Below are 21,000 nucleotides of genomic sequence, written 5' to 3'. Positions count from 1 at the left end.
AAAAAATTAAAAAAAAAAAAAATAAAATTAAAAAAAAAGAAAAAAAAGAGAGAGACAAAGAACTTTGAGGAAACCACTTGGTGAAAAAGCCAGTTACCCGCTTAGGTTAGTAGTTATGCCCGCTGGCGATAACGTTGTTGGAGATGGGTATATTACCTGTATATCTCATCAGATATCTCCGAATCTCTCTTCCCCGCGATATTTCCCCACATGATGATGAGCTGACCGAGGGACAAACTGCAAAGAACATCCATTCATTACTCGTATTACATTATCCTCAGCACTATAGAAAAAGCAAACACATCGGGTATAATGTCATCAAACAATAACTTCAAAGTCATGACACAATGCCTGAACCTGCACCGTTCCCCCTTTTACAATCATTCGCCTTTTTTGATATCCAAACCGCCAATTGACTGGCACAATAAGAAAAAAAATACTTCTTTTTCTTTCCCTTTAGAACACCAAGCCCTTGTTCTGCTTGACATTGTCGAGCTTGATGTCCCTCCAGAACAAGACCGACACCATTGAGATGGCCTGGATGGCCGTCGCAGCGATGAGCATGTACTTCTGGGAGTCACCGTAGGCCCGAGCAATGGCGTTTCTGGTCTCAGAACCATATGGGTAGCTCAGCTGCGTAACAATAGAGCCGTAGATGGCGGTCAAGTTCTGCTGCTCCGAGGCGGGAAGGTACTTGGCCAGGTGCTTGGGGAAGACACCAGTCCAGATGGCCGAGGCGACAGTGGAACCAATGGCACCACCAACGTTGGAGAACATGGCCTCGATGGCAAGGACGACCGCAATGAACTCGTGCGAGGTAGCCGCCATGACCGCCATTTGCTCGCAAATGACGAGGGTACCGCCGGCCGTGGCAATGAAGATCTGGCACATGACAATGTAGCCGACGTTCTCGTTGGGCTGGCGGAAGTGGATCATGAGACCGACACCGAGAATGGTGACAGGGACACCAAAGTACACGGCGAGCCACTTGAAGCGGTTAGTCTTGCGGACGGCCCAACCGACGAGGAGAGACCAGAAGCAGGAGCCGACGCTGTAAACGTTGACAACGTAGCTGGTCTTGACGACGTCGAGGTTGTTGACGACCTGAAGGAAGGAGGAGAAGTAGCTATCCCAGATGTAGAACGAGACGAAGAGGGCACCCGCAAGAATACACGCACTGATGACGGTGCGGTCCATGAGGAGTTGGTAGGGGATGAAAGTCTTGGGAGCCAAGAACTTCTCATACAAGGCGAAGGCGATCATGAGCAAACCACCAAAGATAAGGAAGCAGATGATGAGGGGAGACTTCCACTGGTCCTTCTGGTACGAGTAGAGGTTGAAGGACAGGAGGAACAAGGCCAGACCAGTAGTGATGAGGAGCAGACCGAGAATGTCGAACTCGATGACGTAGAACTTGAGCGTCTGCCAGAAGTTGCCCTTGCTCTCGTGCTTGGGGAGAAGACCGGCCTTCTTGGCCTTGACGTGGTTCTTGTAAAAGAGCCAGAGGATGGGCGAGCAGACCGCGGGGACAATAATGGCAAAGGCGCCATAGCCCCACCTCCAGCCAGGGCCGTCGAGGAAGCGTTGGGCAACGATACCGCTGATCCAGCAGGTGATGATGTAGGGGGATGAAACAAAGGCAAACAGCAATGCTCGGTTCTTGAGGGCCGAAGTATCGGCAAGGAAGATGGAGATTGAGTAGGTGAGGCCGTTGTATCCAACCCAGTAGAAGACCTGGGCAGCCGCATAGGTCTTGACGCCGTTACAACCAGCCATCATGATCAGACCAATGGTCAGGCAGCCAAGCATGGCGCAGAAACCCTGAGGACGACCCCAGATATCAAGGATCTTGGCAAGGGGAAGCTTGAACAGACCACCGATCAAGCTGGACATGATGCTGGTGGTAGCCGTGAGGGAGTGAAGAGCGAAGGAACTGGTAACGTAAGGATAGAAGCTGGTGGACATGCCGGACTGGAGGGCATCGACGAAGTAGAGGATCCAAATACTGGGGATGAACGATGGTTAGTCAACAGTCACATACAGTAAGTACGTGGAGGAAGTGAAGGACAGAACATACGTGATGTAGGCCATGTACATGTCGTTCCGGGTCCAGACCTTGGTCATGGCCTCGACACGCTGAATACCGGCCTGAGCCTCTTTGGAGATCTCCTGGCTAGAGTCGGTCTCGGCACCCGGGTCCGACGCGTTGGTGGCAGACGTGGTACCGACAGCGGCCTCCTTGTCATTGGGGTTATGCTGGACCTCCTCGACGATGTCGGCCGGAGCCGCAGGGCGGCCCAGCTTATGAAGAAGACTCCTCATGGTGAAGGAAGAACGGAGCTGAGTAGCCGATAAGTATGAGAAATTAAGAAAATGCCTCCGTTGAACCACGATCCGGGTCAGTTGAGAACCAGCCTTCAGTCGGTGGGAAGGAAAAGGTATGGAAAGATAGGAAGATGAGGGAAAGATAGGAAGATGAGGGAAGGAGGTTTGGGGGGTGGAAGGCAGATTATCAGATCAAAGGAGAACGGGAGGAGGGGAGAGTCGGGAGCGGGATCGAAGTTTATATTACTTATCAGATCGAAGTTGCGCAAGGCGGATGGACACCATCTATACTGTTTCTTCTAGCCCGATACAGTTTCTCTCCAACCAATCCCATTGCCGCATCGTTTCCAGAAAGTTTTTTGACCCGTATTAAGTGAATGGACGATTGGGTGAGGACGAACATACGCGGCGCTATACCCAGTTGAGTGAGTTTGGGTGAAACTGAATCAAGTGAGAAAACGCGGTACGTAGTACGGCGTGGCCGGTGGAGCTCGGTTGGAGCTTGTGCCGTGGGGTGGAGTGGGGTGGAGTGCTCTGGCGTCCGCGGTTTCTGTGTGGTTGGGCCGAGGGCCGGAAGTGGAGGACTAGAGGTAGCAGGGGCAGCATCCCAAGGTTACACTGAGCCAGGTAGAGCTCACTGCAGAGGCAAAATGACTGTCAGTTCGGTGGGGACCACAGGCATGCAGCCAACACAGTAGAGACCGAAAAGGGCATTGCGCCGTTCTGGTCTGGAGACTCTCCCAACTCCCAACGCCTCAAGAGCCGGCCATGGCGATAGCCTCTGCAAAATCCGGCCGAGACGGGACAGCCAGAAGGGGTCTGCGAAAGGGCGGGATGGGGATTCCCTTGTTCAGGTCCTTCCCGAGGCGGTTGCGCGGCAGCGAATATCTTCAAGTTACATGGCCGTGATGAATATGCAGGGCAGTTATCTTGACGCCGGTGACGGGGAGAACGATGGGGTGAGCAGAAAAGGAAGACCTAAGGGGCCCAACGTGGCAATGGAGCCCAGAGGCGCCGTCAAACTGGACAAGCCATGCCATTACCTACTGCGTAGATATGTACATATATACTGTATCCCACAACCCACGCGGCAAAATAGAAGAAAAACGATGCATTGTCACCCCAGCTGCAGTCGGAAGCCTCTCGGAGAAGTGCGGGCACTGTTGGCTGTCGGCTAGGATTAAAGTCTGGACTCGGTGTTATAACTAGACTGGGCTGACCTACTGTAAGTTCCGTACACCAACTTACTGTAATTCGTAATGTCGAACGTTATCTGTGACCTTGGATGGCTCTTTGACAGATGGTACAAGTGTCGGTTGCAGTACCATACTCTGATCCGAACAAAATTGGGGTGCTGTGTCGTCTTGTGCTCTGTGTTCTGTGTTCCCGCTCTGCCCCCAAATTCAACTAATTTATACCAAAATCCTATTGTCACTGTGCTATCGTTACTTCTAGTGTTCATACATGCGGGTTTTACACTGGAGCTTTGTGAAGCAGCGGTGTGTTTTCTCGACGATGGTATCGATGGGTCGATTACGTCTTGCATTTTTAGGGATCCGTCTTCCAAGCCGGAAAGCTATTCCAGTTCCTATCGCAGAGTGAAGGGCCTTTCAGTTACCACTTGAGTTGACTTTCGATTCAGCTCTCTAAATTGAGTATTTGACATTTGACATTTCCCATCTGTGATTGTGATTACAGCTGATAGAGCAACAACGTATCCCTCTTTCAGATACGGCATTTTTCCACTTGAAACCGTCATGTGTCCATCAAGACAGATCGCATTCAGTACCAGTTTTGACCGGGACGTGAAGACCGGTACTATTGGAATGATCCACCACCCATGATTCCACCAATCTAGGACGCCCCTGGTTGCACAGGGCCAATCGTAACACAGAGGCCCCGCACCTTAACCTAGATTCCACTTTGCCAAGCTGCAAAAATTTTTATCAGATCATCTTATCTGATCGATAATCCTGACTGATGCCAACGGCCCACCCACCTTCGCCCACCATCACAACCAAGGCATGAAGGGGCCACGGCAATGTGTGATGACTTGGCCGGTCGGACAGGGTGCCGCATGCGCTTGTTGTTTCTCTCCACGTCTTTGCGCGGCAGGAACGCCAATCGACCGCAGAACTCCATGACAGATTTGCTGCTTCCACGCGAGCAGCGACCACCCGGCGACGTCAACGGCGACAGGACGGAAAGAGCGATATCGGCCCCTCCCTCATCCCTCCATGCTTCTTGCCCTCCCTTTGGAAGACAGTAAAAGTAGATAGGTTCGAAAACCTGTCTTCGACGAGCGAGTGTTCTACACCTTAGCGCAGGTACCATTACAGGGGCAAAGCGTCAAAAGTTGATGATGTCAAACTGAAGTCCTCTCGTCCTTCGCCGCCCTCGTAAAGCATCATACAACATGCTACTTCCCTGTGCAAAGTCAGCCATCGGGCCGGCGCCATCAAGGTGCATCCGTCACATCCCCAAACCCGAGAAATTGGAAGGGTCCAGATGGTGATAGTTAAAAATTGGTCAGTTCTTGGCTTATACGATTGGGAAGAGGAGAAAGAGAAAAGGGCTGGAGAGATTCCGTTTGACCGCCGGATTCCGCTGGAGGAAACCATTCGGCTCCGATGTGGGAAACGGGAATGTGTGTTGGTCACTGATGGTAGTGGAGATGGCCTGAGGAGTGGGAGTGAGGGCTTTCGCACACGAGAAATCTGACGATAAAAAGCCGACGAAAAGGAATGGATATGGATCTGTGCGGGCCAAGAGCGACAATCATTACCTGTTTTGGCAAGACGCCGTTACCCCTAGCGGACCCGCTTCCGTTGCTACCGTACCGCAGGGGCAGGAACACACCACATCCCGTACGGGTCCCATCTTGTCTGACGAATTCTTCGAGGGCTGGGACCTCACAGCAGGTGTGAGATTGAATTTCGTGAGTTCCTACAGTACCGATTCATCATCCGCTTGACTTGGCTTCAAGATTCAACGCCGAGAACGGTCTCGCCACATAAGCAACTGAACGGGACCAACACCGACGGAACCGTGACACTGAACCACACGGCTGGGTCCTAGATCAGGAACACTGCAAATGTACCACACTTGTCACTGACCAGGGACAACAAAGAAATCTCTGCTTGGAATTGACCAGGTTCACCTCTGAGCAAGTCTTCAATGCCACAAAGGCCCAGAGGCTCTCAAGAGCTCCTATTCATCGGCTTCGGCGTCTCTTCAACGCTGTCGTCAACCGCGCCTCCAACGGTGACCAGCATAGAAATCGTCGTCACCAGTCACCACTGATCGTCATTTCCATGTCCGACCTCACAAGCCTTGAAACAATGAAGTGCGAGTACAATGCCTGTGACGGCCCCCTTGCTGCCCCGTCATGCTTCATCAACTGCAACCATGGAGTCCCGATCCTTTAGTCTAAAGGTTGGCTCTTTTCCCGATTTGTACACTATCATGTCCGGCTGCCCACGCAAGCTCTCCACACCTTACCCACCACCCCCGACGGGAGAAGCAACGTGGAAAATCTCCTTCGAAATGGGCATGAGGCACACGCCCGTCATGCTCTACCGTGTCTGCTGGCGCTGATCTCACAAGTAGATCATAAATATTTCGCGCAAGCGGGGATAAACCCACCAAATCCGTACGGCTGCTCCGGGCATCCACCTACCTTTAATCGGGGGCGAAGACACTCTCCGGAAGTCAACGACCGTGCCGCCCCTCTCCGCTACGTGAAGACATATCGGAGACAGGATGCTTTTGGCGCCGTAATCCCCGGCCTCGTGCTACCGTTCCTGTTTCGATCTCATGCTGAGTGGCATGATCAAAAGTCCGGATCCCACTTGGCTGCCCGCCTTGCTGCGACGTGCCGGCCGCTACCGTCTCCGCTTCCTGGCAAGATTCACTTTTAGGTACGGAGCTCCTGCGGGTGAGCAGTAGGGCATGTTACGGATCTTGGCAATCCGATATTGGCATTGGCTACGATAAACGTACCAAGTCAAGATGGTCATCGATGCCTTAAGTCCTGTCCAATTTCTTCCTTGGCTTCCGCTAGATCAAAACCATCTATTCGTCCTATTCGAGCGAGTGAAGCTACACGCAGTCACATATGTACCAGGTTTCTCCAAACACCCTGTTTCCTTGCGGCTTCCCAATCCGGCTTCGTTCACCCAACTCACCGAATCATCGGCTCAATTTCAGCCTCCTCAGGCTTCTCATTCATCCACCTCCTCAACCACTGCCTAGCCAGCGGATGCAGATGTAGCTGCACCCTCCATTTCCCGTCTCCCATTCTTCCTTGAGCCGCCCCAGTCATGGGGAACACAATCGCATAATAGTCGGCGCTGGCCGGCGTCGATGGTTTATACACAGTGTGTACCCCCAATCCCATCTCCATCTCATCCTCTCTCGATGACGACGACATCCTCCTAGAACCAATCTCCACCGTCGCCATCCGTCTCTCATGCGATTCTCCATACCCCATCCCCTTCCAAGCCTCTCTTCTCGCTTCCTCAAGAGAAAAGATACCCAACAGCCTTCCGCAACCTTCACTCGAATCCCTCTTCGCCGCCATCTTAAGTCGCCGCGCATCTTCCTGGCCAGCTTGCGCTTGCACGGCTTCGATGGCCGAGCGGATCGCAAGGGCAAGCAGGGCGTATTGTCGGAGATGGGGAATGCCTGTCTCGTCGGTGATGACTGGGCGGAGGAACTGCTGTAGAGGGACAGTGGCGATGGCTGGGAGGTGGTAGTCAGGGTGAAGTTGGTTCTGGCTTTGGGTGTGAGTAGGAGGGGAGGGGGCGCTGCGGACGTCGACGATGGTGACAAGTTTTACTACTTCCACGGGGTTGTTACCGGGGACGACACTGTCATGGTTGCTGCTGCTGCCGCTGCCGCTGCCATGGATTTGCGCTCGAGTGAGCAGATGCCAAATAAAGGCGTACAAGATGTCTTGTTCGGTGATGTTGCTGGTCGTCGACGGCGTCGAGGTCATTTGACGGAGATAGGCTTGGGCGGCATGGTGCATGGTGCGAACCCAGCTGGTGCGAATGGTGAGCATGTTAGTAGATGCCGGGTCGTATGGACGGCGGAGGTAGTTCATGAGGCGGTGATCCTCATTGTTATTTTTGTTGTCGGTAGAGTCGTCATTCTTGGAGTCCATGGTGGAGGTGGTGAGGTCGTGCCCAGTAAGCGATACTAGTGAAGGTGTTGTCACTGTCGCTGTTGTTGATGATGGATTAGCAGCATCAATGTATTAGTCCTGCTAGCTGTTCGTGTCGAAAGCGACAGATATCGACTATCAAATGTAAGTTAGGTAACCAACGAATACCATATACGTCTTTTTTTTTTTTTTTTTGTTTCCCTTTCTATCAGGTCTAGATCTTAGTTTCTTTCTCCTTTTTCTCCCCTGCCAGCCCTCACCATGCGGGGAACTGAACGGAAGGGACGATCCTTGTATCACCGAACAGGAGTTCATGCAAACACATTTCCGACCGATCCATCATATCGGATGAACTATGCCAGTGCGTCGCCACAAAGTTTTTTGACCGTAAACATTTCCATGACACGTGCGTGTGCTCCGTAAGAGTTTACCAGCGTGCCGGTGAAGAACAACAGCGGAAACAAAACGAGATATATAAAACAAATCAAGACAAGGCGAACGAAACAAGACAACCCAGAACAAAACGGCGCACGAAGGGAAGGAAACACTTACACAACGCCTCTTCCAGTACGACTGCCGGTACCGCCGACTCCAGGATGGGTTGTCAATGACCACGATGTGGTTGGGGTTCTTTCCAAAGTATTGATTGACTACGACCTCATGCCAGAGAGCCAAGGGGACAATCAAGTATTGAAGCTTTGAGCTTACAGTGAGTGCCATTTGGCTGCAACTTCTACCTAGTTGGCGGAACACTCAATGATCTGGCACTGCCTTTCCAATTCCTTCATTCCCTGCCTCTCTGATTTCGCTCGACCAAATGGCCTTGCTCAGCGAAGCATGTCCCATTCATTCGTGTTCAAATCCAACAACCACCTCTCTCAAAAGCTCCCTCCTCAGCCTTGACATGATGACTTCAACGTCTGCCGCATCTGCCACAGCCTGGTGTATCGCAATCCCCAGGACCATTCCCGTTGTGTCCGATGATGATGATGATGATGAGAATTCTCCTCCCCCTCCTCCAAGAAGCCTACTGCGCTGGACGGTCATGGCATCTAGTATTAACCGAGAATGACGAGGTGGTGGTGGTGGTCCATGTCTGGAAGAAAAATCCATTCGGCCGTCGAGAGGGAGAGGAATTCGAAAACAAATGTCAGGAACGCGGAACGGATAATAGGGGCCCTGGATTAGTAGTTCCTCAAAAGACATTTCCAACCTGTGCTCTTCATGGTGGGTGATCAACTGACGGACGGCGTCTTCTGGGGTCTGCTGGATTGGGAAGCGGTGGTAGAGTTGCATGAGTCTGTGGGCGGCGGCGGCGGCGGCGGTGTATGCATCCTCGTCATCACCGTCAGGATTGTATCGCTCCTCTGGAAGACGCACGAGCGGATTGGGACCGGGACGGAGGAGGTGACTTGGGTCTCTCCCGCCTTCAAAGTACAGGTACACCATGTCGCCTTGTGTAAGGCTGCTGAGACGTTGCAAGGCAAAGTTCCGGTTGGTGTTGGGGTTGGAGGAGTGATGAGGGGGTCTACTAGCATTGGTATATGGATCAGGGTCAGGAGTGTCGATGGCATTGTGATCAGAAATGGTTGAAGAAGCGGCCGAGGCGGGACCGAGTTGACATGAAGCGAGAAAGGAGAAGTCGGGGAGGAGAGTGCGGATCAAGGCCGGCTCGAGAATGGCTGCGCAGAGGGAGTGTGGCCAGGGGAGGAGCAGGGCTCGACAGTGATAGCCGCGAGTTGAAACGTTGTTGAGGGCGGTCAGGACGTGTCCGGGTGGGGGTGGGCTCGGAGGGGAGTCCGTGAAATATGTTATGGAGCCCATGTTGTGCAGTGCTTATTAAAAGTTCAATTCGCTGCTCCTTCGGGCCCTGATAGGTTGATTCAAGTAAATTTGTTCTACACTCGAATCCTACGTTGTAGTCGAGCGGCACACAAAGGTGGTTTTATACACGAGAGAGTATATATGCTGGTAATTCACCGAAGTAGTCATAAGACGGTGTATTCCATCACACCAAAATACCCAAGTAGAATAACATTGTGAAGAGAGTTGGACTTGTGTGATTCACAAGGGTTTGGAGATCTAAGTTGGTCCGAGAGGTAGTATTAATATATTAACCACAGTAAGCTTAATCATCTTGTCATGGGCAAACATATCCCTTCAGTCACAGTCAGTACATGACGGAGCTCAACGGGTGAAGCGATTGGTGATGCAATGTGCCTTTGACCGTATGATACCGACTTTCCCATGTACTTCACTGAGACTTTCTGATGCGAAACCTGTCATGTCAAAAGATGGTGATCATTCTTTGGACTTGCACAATTTCCAGCTTTTCCAAAGGTCATGGCATGAAGCTATTCACGGTTCTTGGCATTTTGTGCATTTTTGAACACAGTCTGGACACTGTTGAATAGCAGGATGGCCGTTGCTTGGCCACTATTGGAAGCGTAAGGTTTTAGTCTGAGACTCGTTCGAGATAGAAAATACGTGTCTGATTGGTCCAAGTCGTCAATGTCTGTGATTTCCAAGTCTTGTTGTTGTCAACGTAGTTGTCGTTGTCGTTGTCGTTGTCGTCAGCAGAGGTGGAAGAGGATAGGCGACGCCCGGGCGCCAAGATTCCATAACATGCAGTCTAGCGCTAACTGTTCCGCGTGATGTTCCCACTAAAATTGTAACGTCGTATGGGCGTTAAACCCGCTCAGGTTTGGGGGATTGACAGGCCCCACAACTCCTTCCCATTCTCCCGTTGCATCCATCCGCGATTTGAGGGTTTCAAGGTTACCATACTATCAATATCTCGTCTCCAATGCCTTTGTTGAATGCCTCTCTCTGTCCGCCATGGGTGTTGTTTTGGTGGCTGGTGTGTAATGTCTGACCTAAGCACAAGCGCCGATAAGCCGGGCCGGACTTAAAACGGCCTGAGACCTAGACTAGGTTCCCCGCTTGGCAAATCCATTGGCGCTGGATTCCACTTGCGATCACAAGGCGCAGCTTCCACTCACTGCAGTTGTAGTTGTTTGTTTGGGCAATTGCCCCGCCATCCTCCGGCCACCAAACATGCATCGGCAGTCCGCCAACAACACAAAACCATCATCCATCCACAAGTCGTCTGACGCCGCACCAGACCTGACCTCCTACCATGAGGGGGTTTTCCTCAGACAACACCTCGGTCCTCTAGAGAATGGACGTGCTAAAACGCTCTCTACGCAAACATGTAACACTGCCCCAAATGAAACCCGCTACGAATCGAGTCCAAAAGAGAGTGTGACTGTGACTACCTACTAACCTTCCTTGCTGGTCTCCCTCCCCAGGATTGATCCCTCGATCCGCCTTCGGCGCGCAATCCACATAAACGACCACCTCCTCGTCAAGCGCATCCTCCGCTCCCACCCTTATCTCCTCCACAACCCCGATCATTCCATCTGCGGGAATGCGAACTCGAACCTCCACCTAGCCGCTTCCCTCGGCCATCTCTCCATCTGCAAGATCCTTGTCGAACTCGGTCACGAAGAGGGCACCCCCGCACTGAACGATGAGCACCAAACCGCACTGATGCTGGCAGCCTCGGCCGGTCATACCGAAATCGTCCACTTCCTGTGCGAAAACGACCCGCAGTCCATCTTGCGTCAGGATATTCGCGGCCGCGATGCCGTCATGGAGGCTAGTCTGAACGGTCACGATACCGTTGTGCAGATCCTGCTTACTTGGGCTCCCGGCGGAGCTCCTACTGCGCTGGCGCAAGCAGACCTGGATGGAAACACTGCGTTGCACTTCGCCAGCGGCAATGGGAACCTTTGGGTACTGAGGACGCTCTTGGCCGCTGGGGCGGATCCGGGCAGAAAGAATGTCTGGAGCTGGACGCCTGTCGAGTATAGCGCTACTGTTCAGGCAGAGGTCTATCTGAAGGGATTGGTCAATGAGGTGCAAAAGAGGAAGACTGCAAAAAGGGAGGCGGAGGAAACCCAGTCGGCACCACCACCGCTGTCCAAGAAGGATAGGATGAAGGGGGCATTTGTGAAACTGGTTGGGAGAGATGTGGATGTGGGTGATTGACGCCAACATATTTCAATGTTTGGTCGCCCCTACTGCTGCACGCTTTTCCAGATTCGAGAGAGTTGGGAGAAGATGGAGCATGTCACCACATGGGGCGTGCCGAGGGAGAGCGCATATCTGTGTGTCACCGAACATTGATGGAGGGAACTAGCGATTCGAAGCATCTAGATCAAAGAGCGAGGAGCCTCGTCTTCAGACCGCTCACAGGCTACAGGATGTGAGTAAATACAAGACTTGATATTGAATTCCACGTCACGGTGCTCAATTTTCATGTGTGTCGCGATTTTCCGCGCCATACCATCGGTCAACGGGTGATGACTAACAAAAGTACAACAGAAGGGATACGTGGAACGGGGAAAAGTCATCAGTCTTACCAATGGTCACCAACGATTCCTCGTTTGGTCGGAAATTGAACAGTCAATGATTCACACTCCGATCGCATCTTGATCATGGCACCCCGATCATTATGCAGAGATGGCATTGATTGTCGTGACTCGAGTCAATCTTCGAACCTTCGGGTGAGAAACTGCATTGGTTCCCCTCTTTCCGTCTGCACCAGCTGGTCTATCCGCCGTCATCTTCTAGCTGTTGGTTCTTTTTTTGGACGCTATGGATAACTGCCCAGAGGTTCCAGAGCATGGCGTGGTCAGACTCGGTCGGTCAAGAATGTCAAACACCGAGTTGTTGGCCCCTCGCTATCAGTCAAGAAAAATTGCGGTCATCAGTCCGATGTGTGCTGAGGCACCAATTTGCGAGGTAGGTGTTCCCATGACACGACAAAATGGGACAAATGTCTTCGTGATCCAAGAAGCATTCGGTCTATCAATTCTACCCTGTCACGAAGCCTGCGTTGCCCAAGATGTCTGTCAGGCAAACTGAGCTTCAGAAGACCGGACAGTCGACTTCCAACCAACAACCCAACCGCTTAGTCGTCTCTTCACTGTTGTGGTTACCCAGAGGATAGCAATATGGTCTTCTCCTGTCACAGAACTCGATCACAAGGGGTCTTCTTACAGCCATGGCATCATGAAGCTGTCAAACTTATCGTGGAGGTACCGCCGTATCCTGGAGTACTTAAGCCCACGTCGTACACTCCTTCTGTTCCTTTCCTCTTTCTCTTCAGCGCGAACTAGATCACCTCAGCAAGCATTCTCTTGACCACTCGTCACTATCCGCATTACCGCTTTCAGGGTACCCGCCCTCAGCCCTTACACTCCTTCATCGGCAGTCCTCTCGCCTGGGAGACCGCCGACAACGAGCCTCAACCGTGGCCTCTCCTCGTATCGAAGAGTGGGAAGGTACAGTAGACTTGCCCTACCCGGCAGTCAAGTGCGTTATCACTCAAGTCACTCACGCATCCCCTGATCTGGGTTGCTGGGCTGTCCTGGTACTTGGTGCTTTCTACGACGCCAACGACCGTATCCTCTGGCAGACCGAGGTTTTCCTTGGAGACAAAGCCGAAGACTCTGAAGAGCCCTACGAAGATTCGTACAGTGTCAGTGACGCTGAAGAGGGTATATTACGGGAAACCCTACTGTATCTGGGAACAGACGCTGACCACTTTCAGACCAAGCACTTTCTTACATCCTTGAAACGGACGATAACGGACACGAGGACGATTACGCTCATAGCGAAACAGGAAGTGAAGACTCTGACTTCGAATACTTCCGCCAGCGTTCCCGAATTCTAGCCCGAATTAACGAGACCGCTGCTCAACAAGATTCCTTGATTCACACCCCTTCCTTCCCTACTCCCGTAGGCTTACAGAGACTTTGGGACCCTATCAGACAGACTTGGGTCGACGTTTACCCTCAAGGCAACTACTAAGCATCTATCTTCAAGATGTCTTTTGTTCTCGGCGGTGGCTCCAACCCGGCTTTCGGCCGTGATCCCGGCCCTCCCCCTCCCCGCACTCCTCGTCCCGGTGCCTTCCCTCCCGGTTCTGTTCCGAACCCAGCTGCTGTCCCGCGAGTCATTCCCGGCATGCCGGCTCCCGCTCCCGCTTATGGCTTCGCTCAACAGCCCGCCGCACCTGCGGCTTCCCCTTACTACTACGCCCAGGCCCCGGCGCCAGCTGCTCCTGCTGCTCCCGCCTGGGGCAGCGCCATGGCCGCTACCCCCAGTCTCTTCCCTCAACCTTACCAGTACATCTCCGGCTTAGGCGGCAGCGGCCGCACTCCCCAGCCCTACCCTGTCATCAACCCTAACATGCCGGCGGCCAACATGATGAACAGCACCGGCGGTGTCGGCTGCGAACCCGGTTACAACTATTTCTTCCCGCCCGAGCACACAAAGATCCACGTGTTTAAGTGCGGCGCTACGCCTCCCTGGCATCAGCCGCCCAACGCTCGCTTGCCGTTTCACGCCTGTCATGTTCCCGTCTCGACCACCGTCCAGGAACTCATGTATGGGTTTGGCGCGACTAATCCGAGCAAGAAGAAGAACAAGCTGTTTGAGGTGGTGCAGGGTGGTAATGGACGCTGGTATCGTGGTTTGGCGTTCAGGGGCGATGATAAGGAGCTGTTGCAGAAGACTTGCAAAGATTTGGGATGGGATAAGAGCAGAAGTGGATTGCCGGGACAGAAGCCGGTGGTTTATCTTTACGTTACCAAGGACTGATGGGGGGTTCTGAGATGAGATGGGGAGGTAGCGGCATGTAAGTTGTCAGAAGCGTTGTGGCTTGTTCAAGGAAGGTGAGAGGGATGATGGGTTTTCTTACGCGCCGGTGGCGGATGGTTGTGCGCTCATGATATGGAAGGTTTCAGTTCTGCTTGTCCGTGCCCGCTAATTTTCATTTTATTTTCGTTCGTTTTCCGCAAGCTGAAGGCTATGCATAGCGTATCATTCAGTGGGGCTTAATAAACAAGACAGTTAGCGCCTACTACTCATTCCTCTTCAGTGCCAGGTTTGAATCATTTGTTTGTTTACTTTTAGACCTTCTCTCCAACGCACGGGCCACCCCCTTTTTCCTTATCATCCTCGTCTTCGCATTCACTGCCCATCTCCCTCTCGAGTCTTCAACAACAACCCCTCATCACTCCCCTCATATCACTCAGTAGTGTACACCCCCCAAACCCTATCATGATACCCCAACTTGCCCATCTCCCCTGTCAACCCTCGGCAAACACCTTCTCTGCCCCGTCAGGACTCGAGGTATTTAACCTCACCCAATCCTCCTGCGGCAGGTCCAAAAAGGGCGACTTGATCCTCTTGGTCCCGCGCGTGGTAGTTTGTTGTGCCTTTATGGACGCGACGCAAGCAGAGACAATGTCGGCTATGTCCACTCTGCGATAAGCTAGTTCGCAGAGCCTTGAGGTTTTCGTCGTCGTCGGCCTCGGGGAAGAAGCGGGAGGTTTTTGAGGATTATTATGGGTAATGAAGAAGAAGAAGAGGAAAAGGAAGAGATCAAGTAAAGTAGCACAGATCTTCGGCGCTGGGTTTGGTTCAGTTAAGCCATAGATGTTCTTGGGCAGGCAGACAGGGGGGTTTGTTCGGTTATGTGGGTTGCCGCTGCCGGTTTTGGCTGGACGCCTGCTGGAGAAGAAGAGGAGGAGGGGACCTCGAGGGGCGAGAGAGGGAACGGCTACAGGTGGAGGTGGTGGAGATGGAGGTGAATGATTTGATGGTTATTGTTCTTTCCGAGTTTGTGTTGGCGTCGGGGTCGGAAGTTGCGGTTGTAGTTGTGGTGGCAGCAGCAGCTGCTGCCTCAAGTAGCGTGAGCGTGGCAGTAATGTTTGTCTGGACAAACTGCGCTTTGGTGTGGGACTCGATGTGCGGCTTGTGCAGCGCTGCGCAGTGGATGATGTGCGAGATGGGCTCGAGGTTGGGGTGGTGGTTGGAAGAGGAAATTTCCGGTTGGGCGCGAAGCTAGCTGGGGGAGAAGAGGTTTTGGAGCAGGGAGGCGTCGCCGAAGGACCCGATGCAGGTGGTGGTTGAGCTGGGCTTGATGTCAAGGCCGATTGGGGTGTACCCGTACGAGGGAAGGGAGAGCATCAGGGCCCGGCCGAGATGGCCGGATGACCCTGTTACAAAAACGGTTTCGGGACGGAGAGGTTGCGTTGACGAGGCCATGCTGCTGGGCAGGTTGGGGTGGGAAATGTAAAGCTTGATGATTTCAGGTGGTGGTTTGTTCACTTACATGCTCGTTGATGAAGCGAAGGTAGGCAATCGCTTCAATATTTTTTAAATCTCTTTCTCACTTCTTTATCAACTTATTAATTAAATGTGGTTGTGTTGTTGAACGTGAGTCACTCGCCTCGGACGTCACCGTCTTATTACCTCTAGTCACGGCCCATTCCGCATGGGGTAATCACCTTGATAGAGTGCCAAGGAAGTTATCGACCACGTCAGACGAAACAACATGAATACTGATGCTTGGGAAAATCTGGATGAAATTGACTGGAAGTGGAGGTAGAGGCCAAAGGCGTCATCACTTGGGAAGGGAAAGCGCATCCAAAGTGAACTTGATGTCTACCTCATATAAAGACATTCCGGGCTTACATCACCCCCAATTCACTTTGGCTCCCGCTCTCGGACTTACCAAGTAACAGGCAGCTTAACAATGCCAACATCGCGGTCAAGCGGCGTGTACTCAATCTCGTCAAAAGGCACCGCAATCTTCAGATCCGGCAACTTCTTGAAAATGGTTTCTAATCAACACCCAAGTCAGTCAGCAATTAGTTCCCGTATGGCCACTCACATTGCTTCCACTACCAAACGTCTCCGGAGCCAGTTAATACTCAAACCCACAAAAAAAGAAGTTGAACTCACCGAAAACAGCCTTCAGCTCCGCCTTGGCCAAAAACTCCGCGATACACCTATGTTCTCCCCACCCAAACCCGAGCTCTTTTACAGGCCATTCACGATGCATGTCGAACTTGTCCGCATCCTTGAACACCTCCTCGTCGCGGTTGGCCGACAAGTTGGAGGCAATGACGCCCTCGCCCTTCTTGATGGTCTTGCCGCGGATCTCCAGGTCCTCCTTGGCGACACGGCGGATGGCCATGGCCGAAGCGGTGTGGAATCGGCTTAGTTCTTCAACAAAGGCAGGGACTACAGAGGGGTCGCGCTTGAGTTCTTCGAGTTGGGAAGGGTTTAGAAAGAGGGTTACGATGCCCTGGGTAAGTGTGAAGAGGATGGGGAGTTAGCGGGTTTGGACATGGGATGGAGAGTAGGTAGATGCCTATGGTAGGTATGAAGAGGACTGAAAACAAACCAAGGCAATCATGTTGACCATGGTGGCATTACCAGCCACTAGCAAGAGGAAAGCCATCTGGACGGCATCGGCCGTGTCGAGCTTGCCGGCCTTGACTTGCTCGGTCATGAGCTTGCTGATCAAGTCATCCTTGGGCTCCTGCAGACGCTGTTCGGCGAGACGTCGGAGGTAGTTGAGGAGTTCCCTTGGATGAAGTTAGTTTCTCGTGACAACAGTAAGCGCCAGGAACATGGGGAAACGTACTGATTAGCAGCAGATGCCTCTCGCGCTGTCGAACTTCCGTTCGTACGGATGGAGTTCTGCTGAGTCAGAAAATCGAGGTCCTCAACCGGCACGCCGAGGATGGTATATATGATCTACTCGCAAAGTTAATAGAAGGCACCTTATACCACCAAAATCAGACAGAAACCAAAACCTCACATAGGAAGGCACCGGCAGCGCGAAATTCTGCACCAGATCCACCGGACCTCCCTCGCACCCCATATTCTTCATCCTCTCCAACAAGTCATCCACCGTCTTCTGGATGTACGGCTCCAGCTCCTTGACATGTTCCATTTCAAAAATCGGCTGAACCATGCCGCGATACTGCATGTGCTTGGGCGGATCCATGTCCACAAACGTGGCCCGGTTCTTGGCCGCCTCTTTCCCCCCCGCGGCGAGCTCGGGGAAGCCGGGCCTCGTACGCTCCTTGGACAGCCGCTCATCTGTGGCCACCTGGCAGACGTCGTGGTACTTGGTCACCAGCCAGGCGAGGCTGCCGTCGAAGAGGCGGACCTGGGTCACCGGGTCGGTCTTGCGGAGCCAGGCGTACTCGGGAGGCGGGTCGAGGCCAGAGGCGCGGCGAAAGGGGAACTCGAGGTTTTCGGTGAGCGCACCCATTTTTATGGCTGGTGAAAAGGAAGCCAAGAATATACTGTGATTAGAGGATCAGGTAAGGATCGTTAATGTGAGAAGTCTCGTCGAGTGTATAGGTAAGTTGGGTACGAGCGCGGGTGCAGGATTTGAGTCAAGAAGCGCTTCGAGAACCTTTGTCAACACAACCGAGGGAGCCGGAGCAAGCAGATGGGAACTATTTGACTTCAAATACCGTATGATGTCGGAAAACCCGTAGTCCAGGTCTGCCATTACCTTCAACGACCAAGTACATGCAGTCAAACACAACTGAACGCAACGGGCAAACCAGAAACAACCCTGCGTTGCCGGACTGACCTGAAGTCCGGGTTTTCCAAAATCATACGGTAACGTCACTCGAACGTTCGTCTTGTGGGTTGTCAGCTCGTGATCGAGTTTGTAAACGTCACGGAAACGTCAAATAAACCAAAGGCAAGAAAGATGTCAGGCCACCCGGCCATGCACTTGCTTGTCTGATGCACGGACCAGGCACAGACCGAACTCCCAGAAAGAAAAGGTACACAGGAGAATGATACACAGGGCGGATACATGTGTTTCCCGAGCCAGCCAGATTCCTGTCCCAGACTTAGCCGGGATCAACATCAACACCATAGAATACACAGTACATCACTGCGGACACAAATGACAGCAACACTCGAGCACATTCGTATCCAGACTTTGTGGTATGGACCACAGTTAAGTGAAGAGGGACGAACCACCATCCTTGGATACGAGAGAAATCTCATTCCTTCCGGTTCAGGAGATTCTGTTGGTATCAATATTCGTCTACCACTTCCTCTATCTGCCGTAGCGCTCAAAGGGGGGGGAAGACCGGTTCATTTCCAAAAATGACAATGTACACCTCATAAAGTGTGAGCTCGGAGAGCAAGATACCGCGGCAGTGATTGCGGTAACTTAGACATGCTGAGAATAGTGTTCGCTCTTCCCCTTCTCCGCATCATAACCAGTATCACTTCCATCAGCAGCACCTTGGTTTGCACCACTACCACCTTGCAGGAATCGGGTAAGACCAATCTCAGCATTGATCTCCTCCATGCGCTCATTGTCGGCTTGTGCAGTGCCTTCGGATCCGAAGATCATGTCCTGTGAGTGTTGTGTTAGTTGATCAACCCTTCGGGATGAGGAGATAAACAGTATAGCCGGAAATCCGATGAGAAGGGGAACTTACCATCTCTTCCAAGGTTAATCTCTTCGTCTCCGGCACAAAGAACCAGATAAAGGCGGCGCCCATATAAGTCAACAACCCGAAGATGATATACGTTCCGTACGGGATCGCTTTTAACATATCCGGCGTGACCTGACCGACGATAAAGTTGTTCATCCAGTTGCTCGAAGCTCCTAGAGAGACACCATATGGTCTCGTACTCAGCGGCCAGATCTCAGCAACAATGATCCAGGCACATGGACCCCATGAATATCCAAAGTGAATGACGAATAGCCAGACCATGGCTACAGCAGCCCATCCAGCAGCCTTATGAGTCTCCCATTGGTCCACGTTCTTGGCAACAATGACAGCGATGATGATATGGCAGGTAGCCATCCCGAGGGCACCGATAGTAAGCACGGGCTTGCGACCAACACGGTCGATCCACAGCACGGCAGGAACCGTTGCGATGAACATGACGATGCCTACTACACCCGTAGCCAGGAGTGAGGTTGTGTTGCCGCTCAGTCCAAGCTGCTTGAAGATTTGCGGGGCGTAGTAGAGAATCGCGTTGATGCCGGACCACTGCTGGAAGAACATGGTTACGGTTGCCACGATAACGCGTCGGAACATTGCCTTTGTCCGGAAAAGCTTCTCTATGGCGACAAACTGGAGCTTAAAGGTATTCCAGGCAGTCTGCTCGCGCAATTCGGGAAACAACTCGGCAATGCTGCGTTTTTCAAAGAGAGACTGAGCCTTTATTTCGAGGAACTCGAGCTCGACAAGCTCGTGGTCTTGCGGTAGACCGCGAAGGGTGGAGAGGATCTTTCGAGCTTCCGCCTCGCGGCCATGGTGGATGAGCCAGCGTGGGGAGAAGGGCATGAACATCATGCCGAAAAACAGAATGAGAGCAGGGGCGAGTTGCAGGCAGACGGGTACAAGCCAGGCGGCGTCGGATTGGGTCTCGAGCTTGGTGCCGCCGATATAGTTGGTTCCGCTGCGTAATATTTGATATCAGCGACCCCTTGGTGTGACCAAAGTCGAAAACAAAGAAGACTTACTAGTCAATCCAGAAGCTGACCATGATACCGAAGCAGATAGCCAACTGCTGGAGAGCAACAAGAGCTCCACGGACCTCAGGTGGTGCAACTTCCGAGTTGTAAATGGGAATGATCATGGCTAAGGATCCGACACCCATACCCCTGTTGAGCAATGTCGTGTTAGTAGGGGCTGATAGACGATTCAAGAGTAATCAGCCACGACCTACGTGATAAACCGTCCGGCAAGAATGGTCTCATGTCCTCCAGAGATAGACGTGGCTTGGATGACCACACCCAGCATGAAAACCAAGCACGCCACTAGCACACCGTACTTTCTCGAGAGAACCTCTGCCATGAACCCAGACAGAAGCGTACCAAGCCAAGCACCGAGCTCAAGAATTGCGGTTAGCCAGCCCTTCTTTGTCTGACTCGCGTTCTCGTCTATCGGATCGTATTCGCCCATGTCTGTTTGAGGTTCACCCGTAAGGTTAACAACAGTTTCGGCAACATGTGGGTTTAAAGATAGCGACTCACGTTTCTGAAAGGCTGGCATGGCGAGGACACCCGAAAACATCCCTTGGTTGTACCCATAGAGCACACCACCGATACATGCGAAGCATGCAATAGAAAAGACCCGGAAGTTCTTGACAAGTGCTGCAGGGCCACTCTTCCCCATCACTGCCTCACGCCTCTGAAGAGCGGCATCATAAAAACCAGCTGCGCCGGAGCCGCCTCCGCCACCCATCTTGACGAAAAGATTGATGTTGCTTTGTCTTCTATAGCTGGGTACGCGTAGGTGAAGAAGAGGTCCTGCTCAGACAGCTCAACTGGACTGAGTGACCGACAGAAAAACAAGCCTGCTGACGAGGGCAAGAAAAAGACAACGACAAGGTTTGACGATACTAATTGCAAGACAGGTAGCAAGAGGTGACCACAAGTTAGTCGAGGGGCGACTGCGTACTATTTAATGACAACGGACGGCGTTCAAATAGAACATTGAGCCTGACTTGTCAGCATAATCTTTGGCAAAGACCCTGAACGTGTCACAAGTCCTGCAGCTACGTCCCAGTCTAGATCGGAAAGAGATGCCATCACAGTATAATAACTTCAGCCCAAGCGCAAGCGTGTGTTATTACCGGTGCGC

The 21,000-nt window shown here is 52.4% G+C and overlaps 7 protein-coding genes across 7 annotated transcripts; 2 read left to right on the top strand and 5 right to left on the bottom strand.

The window, feature by feature from the left end:
- Positions 1-136: 136 nt before the first annotated feature.
- NCU06132 (siderophore iron transporter) lies at positions 137-2,741 on the bottom strand. The gene is made up of 2 exons (XM_954901.2): positions 2,078-2,741; positions 137-2,005 (listed from the first exon to the last, which is right to left on the bottom strand). The coding sequence occupies exons 1-2, from the start codon at positions 2,320-2,322 to the stop codon at positions 457-459; spliced, it is 1,794 nt and encodes a 597-aa protein (XP_959994.1). The 5' UTR covers positions 2,323-2,741; the 3' UTR covers positions 137-456.
- Positions 2,742-6,508: 3,767 nt separating this feature from the next.
- NCU06133 (hypothetical protein) lies at positions 6,509-7,492 on the bottom strand (the record flags this gene model as incomplete). Its single annotated transcript, XM_954902.3, has 1 exon — positions 6,509-7,492. One exon carries the CDS (start codon positions 7,490-7,492, stop codon positions 6,509-6,511), a length of 984 nt encoding a protein of 327 aa, XP_959995.3.
- A 690-nt stretch (positions 7,493-8,182) lies between these two features.
- NCU06134 (hypothetical protein) lies at positions 8,183-9,385 on the bottom strand. The gene has a single exon (XM_954903.2). It carries the CDS (start codon positions 9,314-9,316, stop codon positions 8,339-8,341), a length of 978 nt encoding a protein of 325 aa, XP_959996.1. The 5' UTR covers positions 9,317-9,385; the 3' UTR covers positions 8,183-8,338.
- An 865-nt stretch (positions 9,386-10,250) lies between these two features.
- On the top strand, positions 10,251-11,795 carry NCU06135 (hypothetical protein). Its single transcript, XM_954904.2, has 2 exons — positions 10,251-10,706; positions 10,804-11,795. Coding segments are annotated over exons 1-2 (744 nt in total). The 5' UTR covers positions 10,251-10,704; the 3' UTR covers positions 11,546-11,795.
- A 1,592-nt stretch (positions 11,796-13,387) lies between these two features.
- NCU06136 (hypothetical protein) lies at positions 13,388-15,011 on the top strand (the record flags this gene model as incomplete). The annotated part of the gene is made up of 1 exon (XM_954905.2): positions 13,388-15,011. The coding sequence occupies one exon, from the start codon at positions 13,388-13,390 to the stop codon at positions 14,162-14,164; it is 777 nt and encodes a 258-aa protein (XP_959998.1). The 3' UTR covers positions 14,165-15,011.
- Positions 15,012-15,950: 939 nt separating this feature from the next.
- Positions 15,951-18,037, bottom strand: NCU06137 (cytochrome P450 55A2). The gene is made up of 5 exons (XM_954906.2): positions 17,181-18,037; positions 17,004-17,116; positions 16,761-16,944; positions 16,316-16,661; positions 15,951-16,194 (listed from the first exon to the last, which is right to left on the bottom strand). The coding sequence occupies exons 1-5, from the start codon at positions 17,637-17,639 to the stop codon at positions 16,082-16,084; spliced, it is 1,215 nt and encodes a 404-aa protein (XP_959999.1). The 5' UTR covers positions 17,640-18,037; the 3' UTR covers positions 15,951-16,081.
- Positions 18,038-18,419: 382 nt separating this feature from the next.
- Positions 18,420-20,792, bottom strand: NCU06138 (quinate permease). The gene is made up of 5 exons (XM_954907.2): positions 20,391-20,792; positions 20,084-20,321; positions 19,878-20,018; positions 18,841-19,813; positions 18,420-18,755 (listed from the first exon to the last, which is right to left on the bottom strand). The coding sequence occupies exons 1-5, from the start codon at positions 20,599-20,601 to the stop codon at positions 18,567-18,569; spliced, it is 1,752 nt and encodes a 583-aa protein (XP_960000.1). The 5' UTR covers positions 20,602-20,792; the 3' UTR covers positions 18,420-18,566.
- Between the last annotated feature and the right edge of the window lie 208 nt (positions 20,793-21,000).

Source organism: Neurospora crassa, linkage group VII (genome assembly GCF_000182925.2).
Source record: "Neurospora crassa OR74A linkage group VII, whole genome shotgun sequence".
Taxonomy (NCBI): Eukaryota; Fungi; Ascomycota; class Sordariomycetes; order Sordariales; family Sordariaceae; genus Neurospora; species Neurospora crassa.
The sequence above is the reverse complement of the archived record's forward strand: the minus strand, read 5'-3'. Positions and strand labels throughout refer to the sequence as shown.

What these genes read in the sequence shown, in the direction of transcription:
- NCU06134 (XM_954903.2), bottom strand. Translation starts at nt 9,316, where the DNA reads ATGGGCTCCATAACATATTTCACGGACTCCCCTCCGAGCCCACCCCCA.
- NCU06138 (XM_954907.2), bottom strand. Translation starts at nt 20,601, where the DNA reads ATGGGTGGCGGAGGCGGCTCCGGCGCAGCTGGTTTTTATGATGCCGCT. An exon ending in CATGCCAGCCTTTCAGAAAC is followed by an intron (nt 20,322 to 20,390) that starts GTGAGTCGCTAT and finishes AACCTCAAACAG; the next exon opens with ACATGGGCGAATACGATCCG. An exon ending in GTCAGCTTCTGGATTGACTA is followed by an intron (nt 19,814 to 19,877) that starts GTAAGTCTTCTT and finishes AATATTACGCAG; the next exon opens with CGGAACCAACTATATCGGCG.
- NCU06137 (XM_954906.2), bottom strand. Translation starts at nt 17,639, where the DNA reads ATGGGTGCGCTCACCGAAAACCTCGAGTTCCCCTTTCGCCGCGCCTCT. An exon ending in CGCTGCCGGTGCCTTCCTAT is followed by an intron (nt 17,117 to 17,180) that starts GTGAGGTTTTGG and finishes CTTTGCGAGTAG; the next exon opens with ATCATATATACCATCCTCGG. An exon ending in GAGGCATCTGCTGCTAATCA is followed by an intron (nt 16,945 to 17,003) that starts GTACGTTTCCCC and finishes ACTTCATCCAAG; the next exon opens with GGAACTCCTCAACTACCTCC.
- NCU06132 (XM_954901.2), bottom strand. Translation starts at nt 2,322, where the DNA reads ATGAGGAGTCTTCTTCATAAGCTGGGCCGCCCTGCGGCTCCGGCCGAC. An exon ending in ATGTACATGGCCTACATCAC is followed by an intron (nt 2,006 to 2,077) that starts GTATGTTCTGTC and finishes GTTCATCCCCAG; the next exon opens with TATTTGGATCCTCTACTTCG.